Raw genomic sequence first — 16,957 nt, 5'->3', positions numbered from 1 at the left:
TGCCCTGTTGTCTTCCGTTCTTGTAAAATATAACCAAACTTTTGAGCGTTTGAGCCGCCATGTTTCCAGCCAGGTAAATGACGCTCCGCAACGTGGTGACGTCATTCAGGGCGACTGGAATCGATAAGGGAATCGTTTGCAAAAATGGCAAACAATTCCAAGGAATTGAAACAGTGGGAACCGGTTCTCAACAAGAACCGGTTTTCGATACCCATCCCTAGTCATGGCGCTGAATGAAGCTTCTGACCTTCATAACATGGAGCACCAACACTTTAATGAGCACATCGCAGTGTGTTTATAGGAAATCATAAAAACAGCTTTATTTAATCATTTTAATCCTAACAGTCCTCTAATTAAGGTTAATTATGGAATTCCACAGGGTTCAGTGCTAGGACAGATTCTTTTTTTTTTTTATGTATTTATTTATGCAAGTTTCAAGATTTTTTTACACATTCACAAACAGCGGGACAGAAGAACACAGACAATAAAGACAATAACAACCAAAAAAAACAAAGAAACAAACAAAAAAAAAACAGAGCAACAAACCACACAACAGGGTACAAGGCCAGCACTTATTAAAAACAGCAGAGAAGCAAACAAAGCAAGTGGTATACATGTCAAACAACTCACAATCTAGTGAGTCCAATCCACAAGATCAAATCCAAAGATCGCTAGGAGGAGCTGATAACAATCATGCAAAAACAGTTATGGGCAACAGCTCAGAATGAAAGCAGTTAAAACAATGTGGTCAGGACCCAGGGCGTGGACTGTCCTTCTTAATGTGGTCTATAAAGGGCCCCCATATCTTCCTGAACTTCTCCATGGAATCAGACGTAGAGAACCGAATTTCTTCCAGGTATAGACAGGAGACCATCTCCTCGAGCCACCTCTTGAAGCAGGGAGGGGAGGCAGATTTCCACTCCCCCAGAATCAAACGTTTGGCAATCACCATACCAAACATGAGGGCCTGTTGAACAGCAAAGGGAAGTGCCAAGGAGTCGCCGGAGCAGCCCAGGATCACCATAAGACAGTCAGGATACAGTTGCCTATCATAAACAGTGCTATAGAAACTAAAAATACTAGTCCAAAAGGCTGTAAGCGTAGAACAGGACCAAAAAAGATGCCCAAGAGTACCGTCCACAAGTTTACATTTATCACATTTGGGGGAAACGTTAGGAAAAATCTTGTTCAATTTGGTTTTGGAATAGTGCAGTCTATGGACAACCTTAAATTGAATTAACTGAAGCCGGGTGTTAACAGAGCATAGTTTTATCCGACTTAACACTTCAGCCCATAGATCGTCAGAGATAACCAAACCAGTGTCCCTTGTCCAAGCCTCTTTAATATGGCAAGAGGGGGCTGCCGAAGAAAAAAGGTTGACAAGCCGAGAAATTAAGTGTTTTGAGGTGGGAGGTTCGTTCATCATATTGTAAAAGACATGCTGTATGGGGATGGTATCCAAATTTGAGAATGCTTGCTTGACATAATTCCTAATTTGTAAGTACCGAAAAAAATGACTTGTAGGGAGATTGTACTTTGTCTGAAGCTGAGCAAAAGAGGCAAAATGATTGTCAATATAAAGATCCTTTATAGCAATTAACCCTTTGACAGGCCATTGTTTGAAAGCAGCATCCATTGTACTAGGCGTAAAGCTAGGATTGTGGCAGATCGGGGCAAAAGTTGACACTACCGGGAGGTTCAAGATTCTCTTAATTTGATTCAATATTTTTACGGAGTTGCAAAGAATAAAGTCATCACATGCACTTTTAATAACCGATTTTGAAAATAAGATAGCTGGCAAGGATGCTCCAGTGTGCTCGATAGCAGTGCTAAGCTCCAATTCGAGCCATTTAGGGCTGGACCTGCATCCCACAGCATCACCAACTATAGGCAGATTCCAGAAGACCCAGGCTAGGACAGATTCTGTTTACATTATACATGCTTAAGCTAGGTAGTAACATTAGAAGGCAAAGCATACATTTTCACTGCTACACAGATGACACGCAACTTTATCTATCCATGAAGCCAGATAACACACACCAACACTGCTTTCTTCCGTTTGTGCAACATCTCTAAAATTAGAAACATACAGTCTCAGACTGATGCTGAAGTAGCTAAACCATTTATTCTAGGCTCGACTAGTGTAATTTGTTATCATTAGGATGTCCTAAAACTCCCTGAAAAGCCTTCAGTTGATCCAAAATGTTGCAGCAAGAGTACTGACAGGGACTAGAAAGAGGGAGCATATTGGCTTCCCTTTATTGGTTCCCTGTTAAATCCAGAACTGAATTTATAATCCTGCTTCTCATGTATGTATGTATATATTTTTATTAGGGGTGCAACAATACTCATATCGATATTGAACCATTCGATACAGTGCTTTCGGTACGGTACGCATATGTATCGAACAATACAAAATTTTTAATTTATTTTATCAACTTTTCTTCTGACGATGCTGTCTGTGTTGAGCACTCAGTGGATCTGCGTTCGACTACTCCGCCTAGGTTGCACTGTCGAGCGCAGATCCACTGAGCGCAGCGCAAGCTAGCAAGACAGAAGCTAAGCTTGTCGCAACATGGCAAATTGAACCTCCTCCACCCTCATTCAGATCTGGCCTTTGGAACTATTTTGGTCTTCTTGTGAAGCATGACCCTGAAGGTAAGCGCGTCATGGACAAAAGTAAAACTATGTCGGATGTGCCACGCAATGCTCAATTGGTGGGAACTACTGCATTAGCACAGTTTGCTCGTTAACGTGTTGACGCCGTCCAGCCCGTGTTGACGCCGTCCATATATATGTATATGTGTATATCTACATGTGTGTGTGTGTGTGTGTGTGTGTGTGTGTGTGTGTGTGTGTGTGTTTAAATATGTATATAATAACGTGCAATCAAGGCCAGTGGCTACACTACTGCATATTTGAAATTTACAGGAACCATACCACTGGTGTGGCTGTAGCTCAGGAGGTAGAGCAGGTCACCTACCTATCGGAAGGTTGGTGGTTCAATCTTTGGCTTCTCCAGTCTGCATGCCAAGTATCCTTGGGTAAGATACTTAACCCTAAGTCGCTCTGATGCATCCATCGGAGTATGAATGTAGTTAGGAAACAGTACCAAGCTTGGGTAAAGTGCTTGTGAGATTGGGTAAATGTGGCTTATCCAACAATGCCACAGGTTATAAGCATTGTGAAAAATGATGATAATTGATGACATCATGCTTCAAGTAAAAAGCTCAAGAGGAAGAATAAAAAGAATAAATATTTTATTAATCAAGAAGTTGGCAAGTTACTGTTAGAGCAACCAAAAAAGAAAGTGATTAAATACAAAATCTAAATACAATAAGGAGTTGAAATTAAATGCAAAATTAAAACCTAAATAACATTAGTTGATATACTCCATACCAGAAAAGCAATCAGGAGTAGATGTGTCCATCTGGTTCTGTGTTATCCAACACCACATAGCTGCTGTTTGACTGTGGTATGCTGATCCAAACTTATTTTGGTGCACACCCACCCACCCACCGAGTTCTGGTTTATACAGAAAAACAAAATGCTCAAGCATAGATTATTATTAAAAATATTATGACTAAACATGGTTATGTACCTTGGATATAGAAAATGTATAAATAAATGCTATCTGGAATTCAAGTAATATATTTCCCAATTACAATATAGCTTGCATCACTTTGAGCACATGGTACCACCCCTACTATAAATGTCACCAGCCATAGTCTCTATTTTTTTTCATACAGTACAGGGCATCCTTCAAAGCACCCAATAGCATGAACAGACATAATTAATGACCAAACAAACAAAAAAGATCCGTCCAACTTATTCATTAGCAGGTAAGTGCATTCACAGAACCTTCAAAGCTGTTACTCCGTGTGGGTTTTCACGTGTCTGTTTAGATTTCCCTTCTGAGTAAACGTTTTACCACAAACACCACAGCTAAATGGCTTCTCTCCAGTGTGGACTCTCATGTGTCTCGTCAGAGTTCCCTGATGGGTGAATCTCTTCCCACATACAGTGCAGCTAAACTGTTTCTCTCCGGTGTGAACTCTGATGTGGATCTTGAGATCGCGCTGATGTACAAAGTTTTTGCCACAGACATCGCAACCATGTGGTTTCTCTCCTGTGTGGCCTCTTGTGTGGGCTTTGAGATGTGATTTCCTGTTAAATCTTTTGCCACAAATATCACAGCCATATGGTTTCTCTCCTGTGTGAACCCTTGTGTGTGCTTTAACAAGCGCCATCCGGTTAAACCTTTTACCACAAATGTCGCAAGCAAACTGTTTTTCTCCTGTGTGAACTCTCATGTGTGCACTTAATTGTGTTTTCCGGTTATATCTTTTACTGCAAAGATCACAACCAAATGGTTTTTCTCTTGTGTGAACTCTCATATGTCTCTTCAGGTCCACCTGTTGTGTAAATCTTTTTGTGCAAACCCCACAACCGAATGGTTTCTCACCTGTGTGAACCCTGATGTGCCTCTTGATATTTTGCTGTTGTGTAAACCTTTCACCACAGATGTCACATACAAACGGTTTCTCTCCTGTGTGGATTCTGATGTGCGCCTTGAAACTATAGAGATGTCGAAAACGCTTTCCACAAAAATCACAATGAAATGGTTTTTCACCAGTGTGAATTCGGATATGTGTCTTAAGATTTTGTTTTTGTGTAAATCGTTTTCCGCAAATACCACAGATAAATTGTCTGTCTTGTCTGGGTGAATCTACATTTCCCAAATGCCTGGAGGAAGTTTCCATTAAATGGCTTGTCATGAGCCTCTGAACAGGCCTCTTGCTTTTTGGAGATTTGAGTCCATTTGCACTTGATGTAGGAGCTCCCTGATTATTTTCACCGTCATCATTTGGAGGTCCAGAATCTGACAAAGGTTCCTGCCAATCACCACCACCATCGTCACTATCATCATCATCATCATCTGAGACGTCAGTCGCAGAAGAGTCTGAAGCCTTCTCATCAGTATTTGGATCTGGGTTCCATAGTCCAGGTCCAGGTCTTTCACGGTCCTCTCCATCACTTTCTGTTTTTATCTGTTTAGCTAAGCTGCAAAGTGGAGGCTCTGCCTCTCCCATTTGATTCTGAAGGAGAAGTAAAGAGTTAGGCTTCTCTTCATCGTTTTCAGTCTTCACAGGACCAGCAGTGAGTTGGAGCCTGATGATATCAGCCTTTGTTAGATCATTAAGCGGCTCTCCCACCTCACTGTTACTGAGTTCATCTTGTTCCTCCTTTTTAAAGAGAAGCTCTGGGCCCTTCTGGTCCGGACTGTTGCTCCATTCATGGGAAACCTCTTCTTTGATCACCAGCAGCTGTTGGACATCTGCAGAGAACACAAAAACAGACACGGGACAACAGTGACTCCATATTCTTGTGGTCAACAGAAGAATTTGTATACATGGTGATGGTGCACACTGATGCTAACTGCTGTATCATAAAGTGCTTGAACAAGAATCTAATGTGAAAATAAATTAACACTTTTTTTTTAAATCAAGCCTTCCAAATTCAACATATAACTACATGACCTGCAACAAATATGATTATTTCCAGCTGTGAAAGCACTATTAGTGTTTGTCATTAACTTCCAAATGCCAAATACTAAAAGTGCTTTTCCATTCTTAAAGAGCTTCCAAAGGCAAAAAACACCAAAGCCCTGTACCAGATTTGAGTACTTTACCACAAATGTCGCAAGCAAACTTACTTTCTCTTCTTTGTTTCCCAACAACAGTACAACCCCACAAGATAAAGCAGTACCTGCAGTCAGACACTTTTGTATCAGGACGCATAAGCAAAGAAGCATGTTTCTGCCCGGTTTCAGACCAGGGACTTTTCACATCTTAGGTGAACGTGATAACCACTACACTATGGAAACGGCACATGCTTCTACTGTATTTGTTATTTGTTTATTTCTGGACTGAAGAATATGTTTTCTTTAAAAAAAATTTTTAAAGAACTGAAAGGGTTTAGTTCTTTTGACAAGCAGTTATCAAAAAATTATGCAATTTCTAAAACTGAAACAAAAGAGTAGTCCATTTAAAAAAAAAAAAAATCTTTTTTTTCTCTTTGAATATTTACTTTTTTCCAATAACAAGACCAAATTATTTCTTATTCAATTAGCTCCAGGCCTGGCTATGGTTATTGTGAAAAGATGTGGGTCATTAGGTTGGTGGCAGTGTGAAAGATAAAAATACATATAGCAACATAAAAGTATCTCCAACTGACCAGAGCGTATTTCCAGCAGCTCGCCTCGATAACCAGTAAACTTGTTAGTGACTACTGTCAGCAGAAAACAAAAAGACTAAATCCACATACAAAAAGAAAGTAACTTGAGAGTTTCAGGTGCTGTTTAGTAAAATTATATTCTTTCTCTCAACTTCAAGTCACCTAATCCGTAACAAAAAGGGAAATAATTTAATTACCATAAAAATGTCAAAAACCTGAACCTAAGACTTTCATTTTTTGATTCTGTATTCTTTGTAAACAACAACAACAAAGACAACTGTAGCTATGTTGCTTGAAAAAATACATCTTTATTTTTATCACCACAGACATCTTACACACTAAGAACTATTAACTTACAATGTACAGGTTTAATTAAAAGAAAACAAGAAATCCATCAAAGAAGTTAAACATGACAAGGCATGGCCCAGGCTGCTAGCTGCATTGACTTTTTGACAAGATAACTAATCAAAAACAGATCTGGACGGGATGAGCTAGGCAATGACCGGAGCCAAACCAGATCCAGGTGTCATCCAGTCTGAATCCCCGATCCATTTTGGATCCATCCTGCCATAAAAACATAGTCTGACTGGGAAATGATCTGCTGATCTAGTTCTGGTTCTGGGTCAACAGTCTTGGTGGGTCCGACTCTGAATTTCAGATAATGAAACTTTAAACTGGTATTTTACGTCAATTAATGACTGAATTCCAACCTGTGGACACACTTCAATATGAAATGTAATTAGATTACAATCAGACTGTTTGCAGCTGGATTTTAAAAGTCACTTTAACAACACATTTTGTTCAGTTTTACAGTTTTAAGTCATTTCAGTCTCATGTTCACTGAGATTTTCTCCAAGATCTAGCTGTGACAGACATCTTTCCAACAGTATGATTGATTACAACACAGTAAACATCAGTGAGGACCTCACCTGGACACTGAACACCACACAGCTGGTCAAGAAGGCTCAGCAGCGGCTGTATTTCCTGAGGAGGCTGAGGAAATTTAATTTGTTGGCCAAGATCCTCAGCAGCTTCTACAGCTGCACTGTGGAGAACACACCATCAAGCTGCATTACTGCGTGGTACGGCAGCAGTACTGCTATGGACTGCAAACGCCTGCAGAGAGTGATAACAACTGCAGAGAAGATCGCCCTCTCTGCAGAGCATCTACCATCACAGAGTCCAGAGGAGAGCTGCCTCCATCCTCAAAGACCCCACACAGCCTCAACACGGACTGTTCACACTTCTGCTCTCAATACCAAGGTTTAGAAGTGTGAAATCCAGAACATCCCGATTCAACAACTCCTTCTCCTATCAGATTCCTGAACATCTGACCTACCTCAACTGCAATTTGCACATCAGGACACTTTGCACACTAAGTTCATTTTGCACATTAAGCTCCTTTGTACATCCATTTACATTGACATCTGCATACCTTACTTGTCTTCACTTATTTTGTTTGTACTTATTTATCTTTCACTATTTTTTTATCCTTATTTTTTTATGTTATTTATCTTAATATCTTGTCTTATTTGTATCCTTATTTATCTTGCTCCTTCAACCCTACCTAACTTGGCATTGGTGTGTGGACAGCAAAGGAAGAATTTCATTGCACAGAGAAATGCTATTTCTTCTGTACACGTGACAACACTTTGAAACTTTATACAGGTGATTTTGATGTAAACAGTGATTCTATAGTAATGTACACTGTTTCCAGTCTAATTTAACTAACTGGCTGACAGTCTGATACCTGCATTAATATTCAAAGACTCTCACAGTTAGAAAGATGGATTTACAGTGGCTTGCAAAAGTATTCGGCCCCCTTGAACTTTCCCACATTTTGTCACATTACAGCCACAAACATGAATCAATTTTATTGGAATTCCATGTGAAAGACCAAAACAAAGTGGTGTAAAAGTGAGAAGTGGAATGAAAATCATACATGATTCCAAACATTTTTTACAAATAAATAACTGCAAAGTGGAGTGTGCGTAATTATTCAGCCCCCTTTGGTCTGAGTGCAGTCAGTTGCCCATAGACGTTGCCTGATGAGTGCTAATGACTAAATAGAGTGCACCTGTGTGTAATCTAATGTCAGTACAAATACAGCTGCTCTGTGACGGCCTCAGAGATTGTCTAAGAGAATATTGGGAGCAACAACACCATGAAATCCAAAGAACACACCAGACAGGTCAGGGATAAAGTTATTGAGAAATTTAGGCTTAGGCTACAAAAAGATTTCCCAAGCCTTGAACATCCCATGGAGCACTGTGGGACACTCAGAAATTGAAGGAGTATGGCACAACTGTAAACCTACCAAGACAAGGCCATCCATCTAAACTCAAAGGCCGAACAAGGAGAGCGCTGATCAGAAATGCAGCCAAGAGGCCCATGGTGACTCTGGACGAGCTGCAGAGATCTACAGCTCAGGTGGGGGAATCTGTCCATAGGACAACTATTAGTCGTGCACTGCACAAAGTTGGCCTTTATGGAAGAGTGGCAAAAAGAAAGCCATTGTTAACAGAAAACCATAAGAAGTCCAGTTTGCAGTTTGCCACAAGCCATGTGGGGGACACAGCAAACATGTGGAAGAAGCTGCTCTGGTCAGATGAGACCAACATGCAAAACACTATGTGTGGTGGAAAACTAACACTGCACATCACTCTGAACACACCATCCCCACTGTCAAATATGGTGGTGGTAGCATCATGCTCTGGGGGTGCTTCTCTTCAGCAGGGACAGGGAAGCTGGTCAGAGTTGATGGGAAGATGGATGGAGCCAAATACAGGGCAATCTTGGAATCCTGGGGCAGAGGTTCACCTCCAGCAGGACATCGACCCTAAACATAAAGCCAGGGCAACAATGGAATGGTTTAAAACAAAACATATCCATGTGTTAGAATGGCCCAGTCAAAGTCCAGATCTAAATCCAATCGAGAATCTGTGGCAAGATCCGAAAACTGCTGTTCACAAACGCTGTCCATCTAATCCAGCGGTCCCCAACCCCCGGGCCGTGAGTCGTTTGGTACCGGGCCGCGAGAGTTGAGGCTCAGGTGTGAAATGTATGGTTTTCAGGGTTTTTATCGGTTTTCAGCGTTATTTTGTTATCGTTTTTATCGTTAACTCTGTTTTCCTGGGTCTTTTCAAGTGTGTTATGAATAAATCTTCTTTTTTTCGGTACCGGTACTGGTTTTATTTTGTTGTATTTATCCGCGACACCTTAAAGGCCGGTCCGTGAAAATATTGTCGGGCATAAACTGGTCCGTGGCGCCAAAAAGGTTGGAGACCGCTGATCTAATCTGACTGAGCTGGAGTTGTTTTGCAAAGAAGAGCTATAATTGCAGCAAAAGGTGGTTCTACAAAGTATTGACTCAGGGGGCTGAATAATTACGCACACCCCACTTTTCAGTTATTTATTTGTAAAAAAATGTTTGGAATCATGTATGATTTTCGTTCCGCGTCTCACGTGTGCACCACTTTGTGTTGGTCTTTCACGTGGAATTCCAATGAAATTGATTCATGTTTGTGGCTGTAATGTGACAAAACGTGGGGAAGTTCAAGGGGGGCGAATACTTTTGCAAGCCATTATAATTCTTAGCTGATAATAAATAAGTGAGATATTCACTTTCTTCACTCATACAAATTGACCACTGAAAAATTAAAAAGCCAACATGGTAAATAAAAAGATAGTGAATTGACACCTAATCAGCATTTTAGTGTTTATAAAATGTAAACTTGTCTAAATTCATTTGCTCCACCAAGTGGTTTGATAGCAACTTTTGGAATAAGGAAATGAGTCAGTTTGTTAAAGAAAACTTGTCAGTGAGTAGGTTTAGTGTACAGAGTCTCACTCAGTTTAAGTTAACTTTCTTTGTGAATCAGAAATCCTCAAGTTTATCTCATCTCAGGTTTAACGAACACAGATTGGTTGGTTAAAACTGTTTCAAATAGCACTAAGACCCAGTACAATTTCTACTGTGTGTGGCTTCTCGTGTGCCTATTTAGACTTCCCTGTTGAGTAAAAGTTTTCCCACACACATTACAACCAAATGGTTTCTCTCCAGTGTGCACCCTCATGTGTCTCTTGAGGCTTCCCTGCTGAGTAAATCGCTTTTCACATGCAGGACAGCTGAACTGTTTCTCTCCAGTGTGGACTCTGATGTGTATTTTGAGGTCATGTTGATGCACAAACTTTTTCCCACATGCACCACAGCTGAATGGTTTCTCTCCTGTGTGTACCCTCATGTGCCTCTTCAGAACCCCCTGCTGTGTAAACATTTTATTACACAGATTGCAGCCAAATGGTTTCTCTCTCGTGTGAACTCTCATATGTCTCTTCAGAACGCCCTGCTGTGTAAATCGTTTTGCGCAGACAACACAGCTGAATGGTTTCTCTCCTGTGTGAACCCTCATGTGGCGTTTGAGATTTTGCTTTTTTCTAAATTTTTCACCACAAATGCCACAAACAAACGGTTTTTCCCCAGTATGGATTCTGATGTGTACTTTAAAACTATAGTGATGTCTAAAGTCTTTTCCACAAAAATCACAGGTATATGGTTTATCACCTGTGTGGACTCTCATATGTGTCTTCAGATTTTGTTTCTGTTTAAATCTTTTTGCACAAACACCACAGGTAAATGTTTTTTCTCCTGTGTTGACTATCATCTTTGAAAATTCACTTTGTTTCACTCTGTTAAATTTCTCATTAGCCAAACAGCCATAAGGCCTTTTGAATGAATGACATGTCTTCCTTCTCTGAAAAGAACACTTGCTTTTCAGTGATTTCAGAGTTTTCAAGTTTGATTTAGGTATAGGGCAACCACTGTCACCATCTTCGTTTGCAGGTCCAGCATCAGACAAAGGCTCCTGCCAATCATCTCCATCACTAATGTCTGTTTCAGAAGAGTCTGGGGCCTTCTCAACAGCATTTAGTTGGAAATGGAAATTTGGATTAGAGTTCCCAGCGATTTCTGGTCCTCTACAATCCTTTTCATCAATTTCATTGTTGATATTTGTAGCTGAGCTGCTGTTTGTAGCTTCTGCTTCTGCATTGTCTTCAGTCTGACTTTGATGAAGCTGTACAATCTGAGGTTTTTCTTCTCTTTCATCTTCACACTTCATGGAAATAGAAGACAATGTGCACTTAGTGCTAACAGCAAGATGCGCTCCCCCTGTATCGATCCACAGCTCCTCATGCTCCTCCTTTATGTGGAGGTGGTCTAGATTCTGCTGGTCCAGACTGGGGGTCCAGGGTAGCTCTTCTTTAATCACCAACATCTGCTGGACATCTGCGGGGAATACTGAAACATACATGTACATCACTGACTGTAGGCTTCTATATGTTCACCTTGATTTCAGTAGCTGTTAATGTAATCTGAAATTCAAGTTACAGTGGGGATTATTTTGAGACCAAAAATGAAACACTATCCATCACCAGTCACCCTAACAATTACAGTAATGGTAAGAAGTTTAAATCCACTTCTCATGGGTGTGAATGTCATGGTAATTTTGGGCTTTTAATTTTTAATTTCTTTGAGCTGTTCTTTTAAAAGTAAAAAAAAAAAAACCCAACAACAACAGAGTTCACAGTTTAATTTTATTTCATTTATTTGAATTAATTTAATTTATAGACGGCATTGCAGAAACACTGTACCAACTGTCATGCATGGTGATTCATGCGTGACAGTTTCATTGTCATCAGGCTGTTTTACTGCCTGTGCTAAATTCCACCAACAGAATGGAATAATGAAGGAAGACTACCTCCAAATTCTTCAACTTCACCTCAAATCAACAGCTAGATGGTTGAAATTGGGACACAGTTAACGTTCTAACAGGATAATGGGCTGAAACACATCAAAACTGGCATCGGGATGAATAAACCAGGCTGACATTAAGGTTCTGGAATGGGCAAAGCCCAGAGATCCATCCACTTGAAACTTTGTGAACTATGCTTACACTCGGATCTGTGCCAGGAAACCAAACAATTTTAAATAAACGCTAACAATTCTGCTGAGAAGAGTGGTCAAGAGTGGTCAAAATCCAGCCTGAATTATGTGAGAAGCTTGTTGATGGATAACAAGTCTGGTCAAGGTGCAGTTAGCTAAGGGACATTTAACCAAATATTAATGTACATATTTCAACTTGTATGACCCTGTGTGGCTTAGAAAATCCAAAATAAATTCAAAGTTGTGCACATAATTGTTGTTGTTTTTTAATCATTAAAGATGTATGCTGTATGGTAATTCTAACCTACCTGGAAAAAGAAGTATTCAAACAAATTGTTAAATGACCAAATTCACTATGACACTTCATGGCCATGATGAGTGGATGGAAGCTTTGGACCAAACATTTATCAATTTCATTTTCCCCTCTTCTGTAGAACCAGATTCCAGTTTGGATTCAGGAGATGGACTTAATCTTTACTTTTAAGATTAGGCTTCAAACTTATCTTATCCCTGAATCCTCCCTTAGTTATGCTGCAGTAAGTGTAGGCTGCTGGGGGATTCCCATGATGCACTGGGTGTTTCTTCTTCAGTCACCTTTCTAACTCATTATGTGTTAATAGACCTCTCTGCACTGAATCATACTTGTTATTAATCTCTGGCTCTCTTCCACAGCATGTCTTTGTCCTGTTTTCCTCCTCTCACCCCAACCGGTTGCGGCGGTTAAAAGGGAGTTTTTCCTTCCCACTGTCACCAAAGTCCTTGTTCATAGGGATTCATATGGTTGTTGGGTTTTTCTCTATGTATTATTGCTTTATATTGTACAATATAAAGCACCTTGAGGCGACTGTTGTTGTGATTTGATGCTGTATAAATAACATTTTTTGAATTGAAATTTTGGTAAACCACAGATCTTTATCTTGGGGATGTGGTAAAAATAAAGCTTAGATATAATTACTTATGAAGCAGTAAAGGAAGCAAAAACAAAAACCTCAAATGGCTAGAGACAAAATAATGATGGCTTAATAGACTGCCTGGAGGTCTTTCACACCTGTGACACCAAAACCTTTTCTTTCTTTCTTTGCATAAGATCTGATATAAGCGCATGCCATCATGATTCAGTTACAACAATGCTTTCACAATGAAAAGATTGTGGTTCAGCATGCCATCCAGTATGGAGATGTCAGGGGGAACGTGGGTCAAAATGATTTGGTCAAATTTCTCAGCAAGACGGAGCTCCTTGCTACACTTCGGGTTCCATTTTGAAGTTTCTCAAAGTGAAAAAGCTCAAAGTTCTTTGGGCTTAGCCAGCAGTCTCTTGATGTGAATATTATTGAGTACATCTGAGGACAAAGATGGAAATATGGAGGAGGAAACCCAAGAAGCTGGAGCAGCTTTGGGATGCCTGCAGGCCAGCCTTTGATTTCATACCCGATGACTTCGTGTCAAACTGAATAGCAATAGTTCTGCAGTTCTGTAAGCTAAAGGAAGCCGTATAAGACATTCAGTTTCATGTTTATACTGTGATAAAATAATACACTGATTTTCAGTATATAAAGTATTTACTTAACCCATTTAATCCCAAATGTTTCCCTGCAAAATGAGTGAATGCATTTTACTCCTTAGACTTCCCCTACACACAATATGTTGAATTAAATGTCATAGGCAGTTAAAACGGCAGTTGTTGCCAGTGGGATTGAATGGGTATTTAAGTAAAAACATAAAATGTTTTGACAGTTTGATTGTTTTAATATGCAGCAGAGTGTTTGTTCAGCAATAGGCTGACATGTTTGTGATTATCATATAGAAGCAAATCTCAATTAAATTAATACTTTTTTAGTAGCCTTTAAATAAACTGGTGACCCTCAACAAAAACATGAAATACTCCTGACTACAAATTTTACACAAAATTAAAAGTAATATATTAGCTCCTATAATTGTGATGTACCCATCACAAGACTTTCCTCCAAGAATGTATCAGCCCATCAGGAGATAAATCCGAAGCATAACGTAAACACTGATATTCTATTGGAACTGGAAAATGTTGTAACAGCTCACCTAATTTGCTCAGCAGATCCTGATACACTGCAAACAGATTTATGAGCATGCAGAAGGACATTTATTGTTTAAAGGGAAATCTGATCATTACTGTTATTAAGTGGCGAGAGGTGCTTTGCATTACATGATCCAGGATGAAATCTTGGAATGTTAAAGTGTACAGACACAAAGTGGTTATCCCATAATCCCATATGTAATGATAAACATAGGGAAGGCATGTTGCTCTGTGATGTTTTCATACCACAAATATCTTTGTTTCATGAACTAAACTTAACTTTAGGGAGAGCACCGTCCATATTTTTCTATCTAAAAGCAAAAATCATGAAAAATTATATAAGAACATTCAAAAGCTGAAGAAGCTCCTTTACGGGTGACAAATAATATTTATTTTTTATAATGAAATTCCTAGAAAAAAATAAAAATAAAAAAAGAGTTGAATGCTTAGAACATTTTTTTTATTTGGTTGTACTTTTTCTTTGAGCTTTTAGGAAACCAAAAAACTGGAGGTCTGAAAAATGTTTCAGTCAGAGCGACGATTACAAAATGCCACGTTTAAAGTCACCAAAATCAACTTTCGCCTTCATTCTGATGCTCAGTCTCAACAGCAGGTCGCCTTGACCACTGAGATGCTGCCATGTGACTGACTGATTAAAAATTTGTATAAATGAGTGATTAAACAGCTGTACCTAACAAAGTGGCCAATGAGCGTATATCTGCTAATTAATGTAACCAAACAAACCATTTAGATTAATGTCAGACATTTTAAGGAAGGAGTGAAATGCATAAAAACCCAATAAGCCTTAAAACAGATACGTTTATTTGTATATATGTATTTATTTTTTTCATTTATCTCTTGTTTGCCCCTTATATCATTTGAAAGTTATATAGATTTTTTTTCTTTGCTCAAAGGTAGTTTTTAAAAAGGAATTACTTTAAAAACTACAAGATTTCTTGCATATGTGCGCGGTGTAAAGCGGCCGGGTGCTACACGATGCCCAGATGAGTTCCGCCTTTTTAACTCCGAGAACACAAAAAGTCATTGATAGCAAATACTTTTGTTATTTTTACAAATTGAGATTAGCAGATCGTGAGAAGATGTGCGATCGTGATCTCCACCCAGCCCCACAGCGAATCAGCTGTTAGCAGATTTCTTCGCATTCCAGCTGTGTTTATTCTTACCAGCGGTTTGGTTTATATCAGCGTCCTGCAGCTGTTCAACATCTGGAGGTTTAATGTCCGGCTTTTCTTCAAACTGCAGACTCTCAGCTCTGTTATGATCAAGATAATCCACTTCATTCATGGTGTCGACTCCTCTTTAAAATAAACTGCAGGCTTGTGTGACACGAACCAGGCCTGTGCAGAATCGATCACCGCCGATCACAGTGAAACACGCCCTGGTTACATTTGTCTGTCTCGCTTTGATCCATGAACGTGTTCAAGTACTCAAAGGGGGATCGTGCTCTTCTGAATTATTTTGGAAACGAATTATTGATGTCTGCTGTGTTTTGAACAGGCATCTGCACGGACAGCTTCCCTCTTCATTCCACACAGCATCTCCACCGGCTTTTATTCGCGCTGCATTCACGCAGTTTACCCACGTTGTCATCCACTCACCTCGAAAACCATGAAACCTTTAAAACACAAGAGCACACGAAGTAATTCAGGCTATTAAAAATAAAACGGACCAGGGTTTACATGTGCGTTTTATCACGATGGTTTACTGGCCTCTAACGGCCGATCTCAAGAAGTGCATCACAACATAACGAGACGTACTGACACTTCCGGTGGGTACGTTCAAAATACAAGTTAAAGTATTAACCAGCATTAAGATTTTAACTTTGTAAAAGAAAATAACTTACTTAGGGGATTGTCATTTTTTGTGTGTATGAAAAAATTTGCTGATACACAAAATAATGTTACAACACATCATTCTTATCTTGTAAAACAAAACCAAATGTTATGTTTTCTCTAGAGAGGGAAACAGAGATTGATTAAATATTTGGTTTTATATTTACAATCTGTTTTTATTTCTATAAACAAAAGAAACACAACTAGGACAAAATTTTCTCATGTACAGTATCAACCGTTTCTTCCTCATTTCCTTTTTTCTTCCACCCATTTATGTCTCTCTGCTTCATAGACGAGAGACTCCTCAAATTCTTCCAGGCCATCTCCTTGGCCATGCCTTTATCTCTGTATAGAGAGTACACTTTTGAAGGGCAGTAGATGTATTTCCCTGCCACTTCAGGGAAGCCCATATGAATGTGTGGGCTATTTGGTCCCTGTTCCAGGTCCATCTGCAGAGGCGGCCTGTTTGTTGGGATTCTGGCCTTTTCCTCTTTTTCTCCACCCTCTTCTTGGTAGCATCCAGTTCCCTCTGTCTGAACAAAGGGGTATTTTAGGGTTATCATTCCCTTAGCAGTTTAACTTTGATGCACCTTCTTTGAACAATAGAAATATTATAGTGGATGGAGGCTCCAACTGTCTCATATTGGGACTCGGGCTAACTACAGGCAAGGTTACTCTTTGTCTGCCTTTTTCCCTCAGGCTGCTGCTGCTTTTCTAAGATGCCTTCCATAATCTTCTCTATTGAGTCTTGTGTGAGAGATGTAGACAGGGATGGAGGAGGTGGGTTAAAGACACCTGGCTCCATGGAAGACTACAGGAACATTAGTTGTGTCACTCCCTTCTGTTGAAGAGTGCCACAGTTGCTGAATCTAC

At 39.7% G+C, this 16,957-nt stretch overlaps 1 protein-coding gene across 2 annotated transcripts; it reads right to left on the bottom strand.

Annotated features, from left to right (window-relative positions):
- Positions 1-398: 398 nt before the first annotated feature.
- LOC308390426 (uncharacterized protein) lies at positions 399-15,978 on the bottom strand. Of its 2 annotated transcripts, none has more exons than XM_080872413.1 (2): positions 15,416-15,978; positions 399-5,338 (listed from the first exon to the last, which is right to left on the bottom strand). In XM_080872413.1, exons 1-2 carry the CDS (start codon positions 15,534-15,536, stop codon positions 3,873-3,875), a joined length of 1,587 nt encoding a protein of 528 aa, XP_080728539.1. In that variant the 5' UTR covers positions 15,537-15,978; the 3' UTR covers positions 399-3,872. The 2 variants fall into 2 exon arrangements, with proteins under 2 accessions (XP_080728539.1, XP_080728540.1); XM_080872414.1 differs by lacking the exon at positions 399-5,338 and adding an exon at positions 6,522-11,536.
- Between the last annotated feature and the right edge of the window lie 979 nt (positions 15,979-16,957).

The sequence above is a fragment of the Rhamphochromis sp. 'chilingali' genome, assembly GCF_963969265.1.
Source record: "Rhamphochromis sp. 'chilingali' genome assembly, chromosome: 22".
Lineage (NCBI taxonomy): Eukaryota > Metazoa > Chordata > Actinopteri > Cichliformes > Cichlidae > Rhamphochromis > Rhamphochromis sp. 'chilingali'.
Note: the sequence above shows the minus strand (reverse complement) of the source record. Positions and strands in the feature narration are given on the sequence as shown.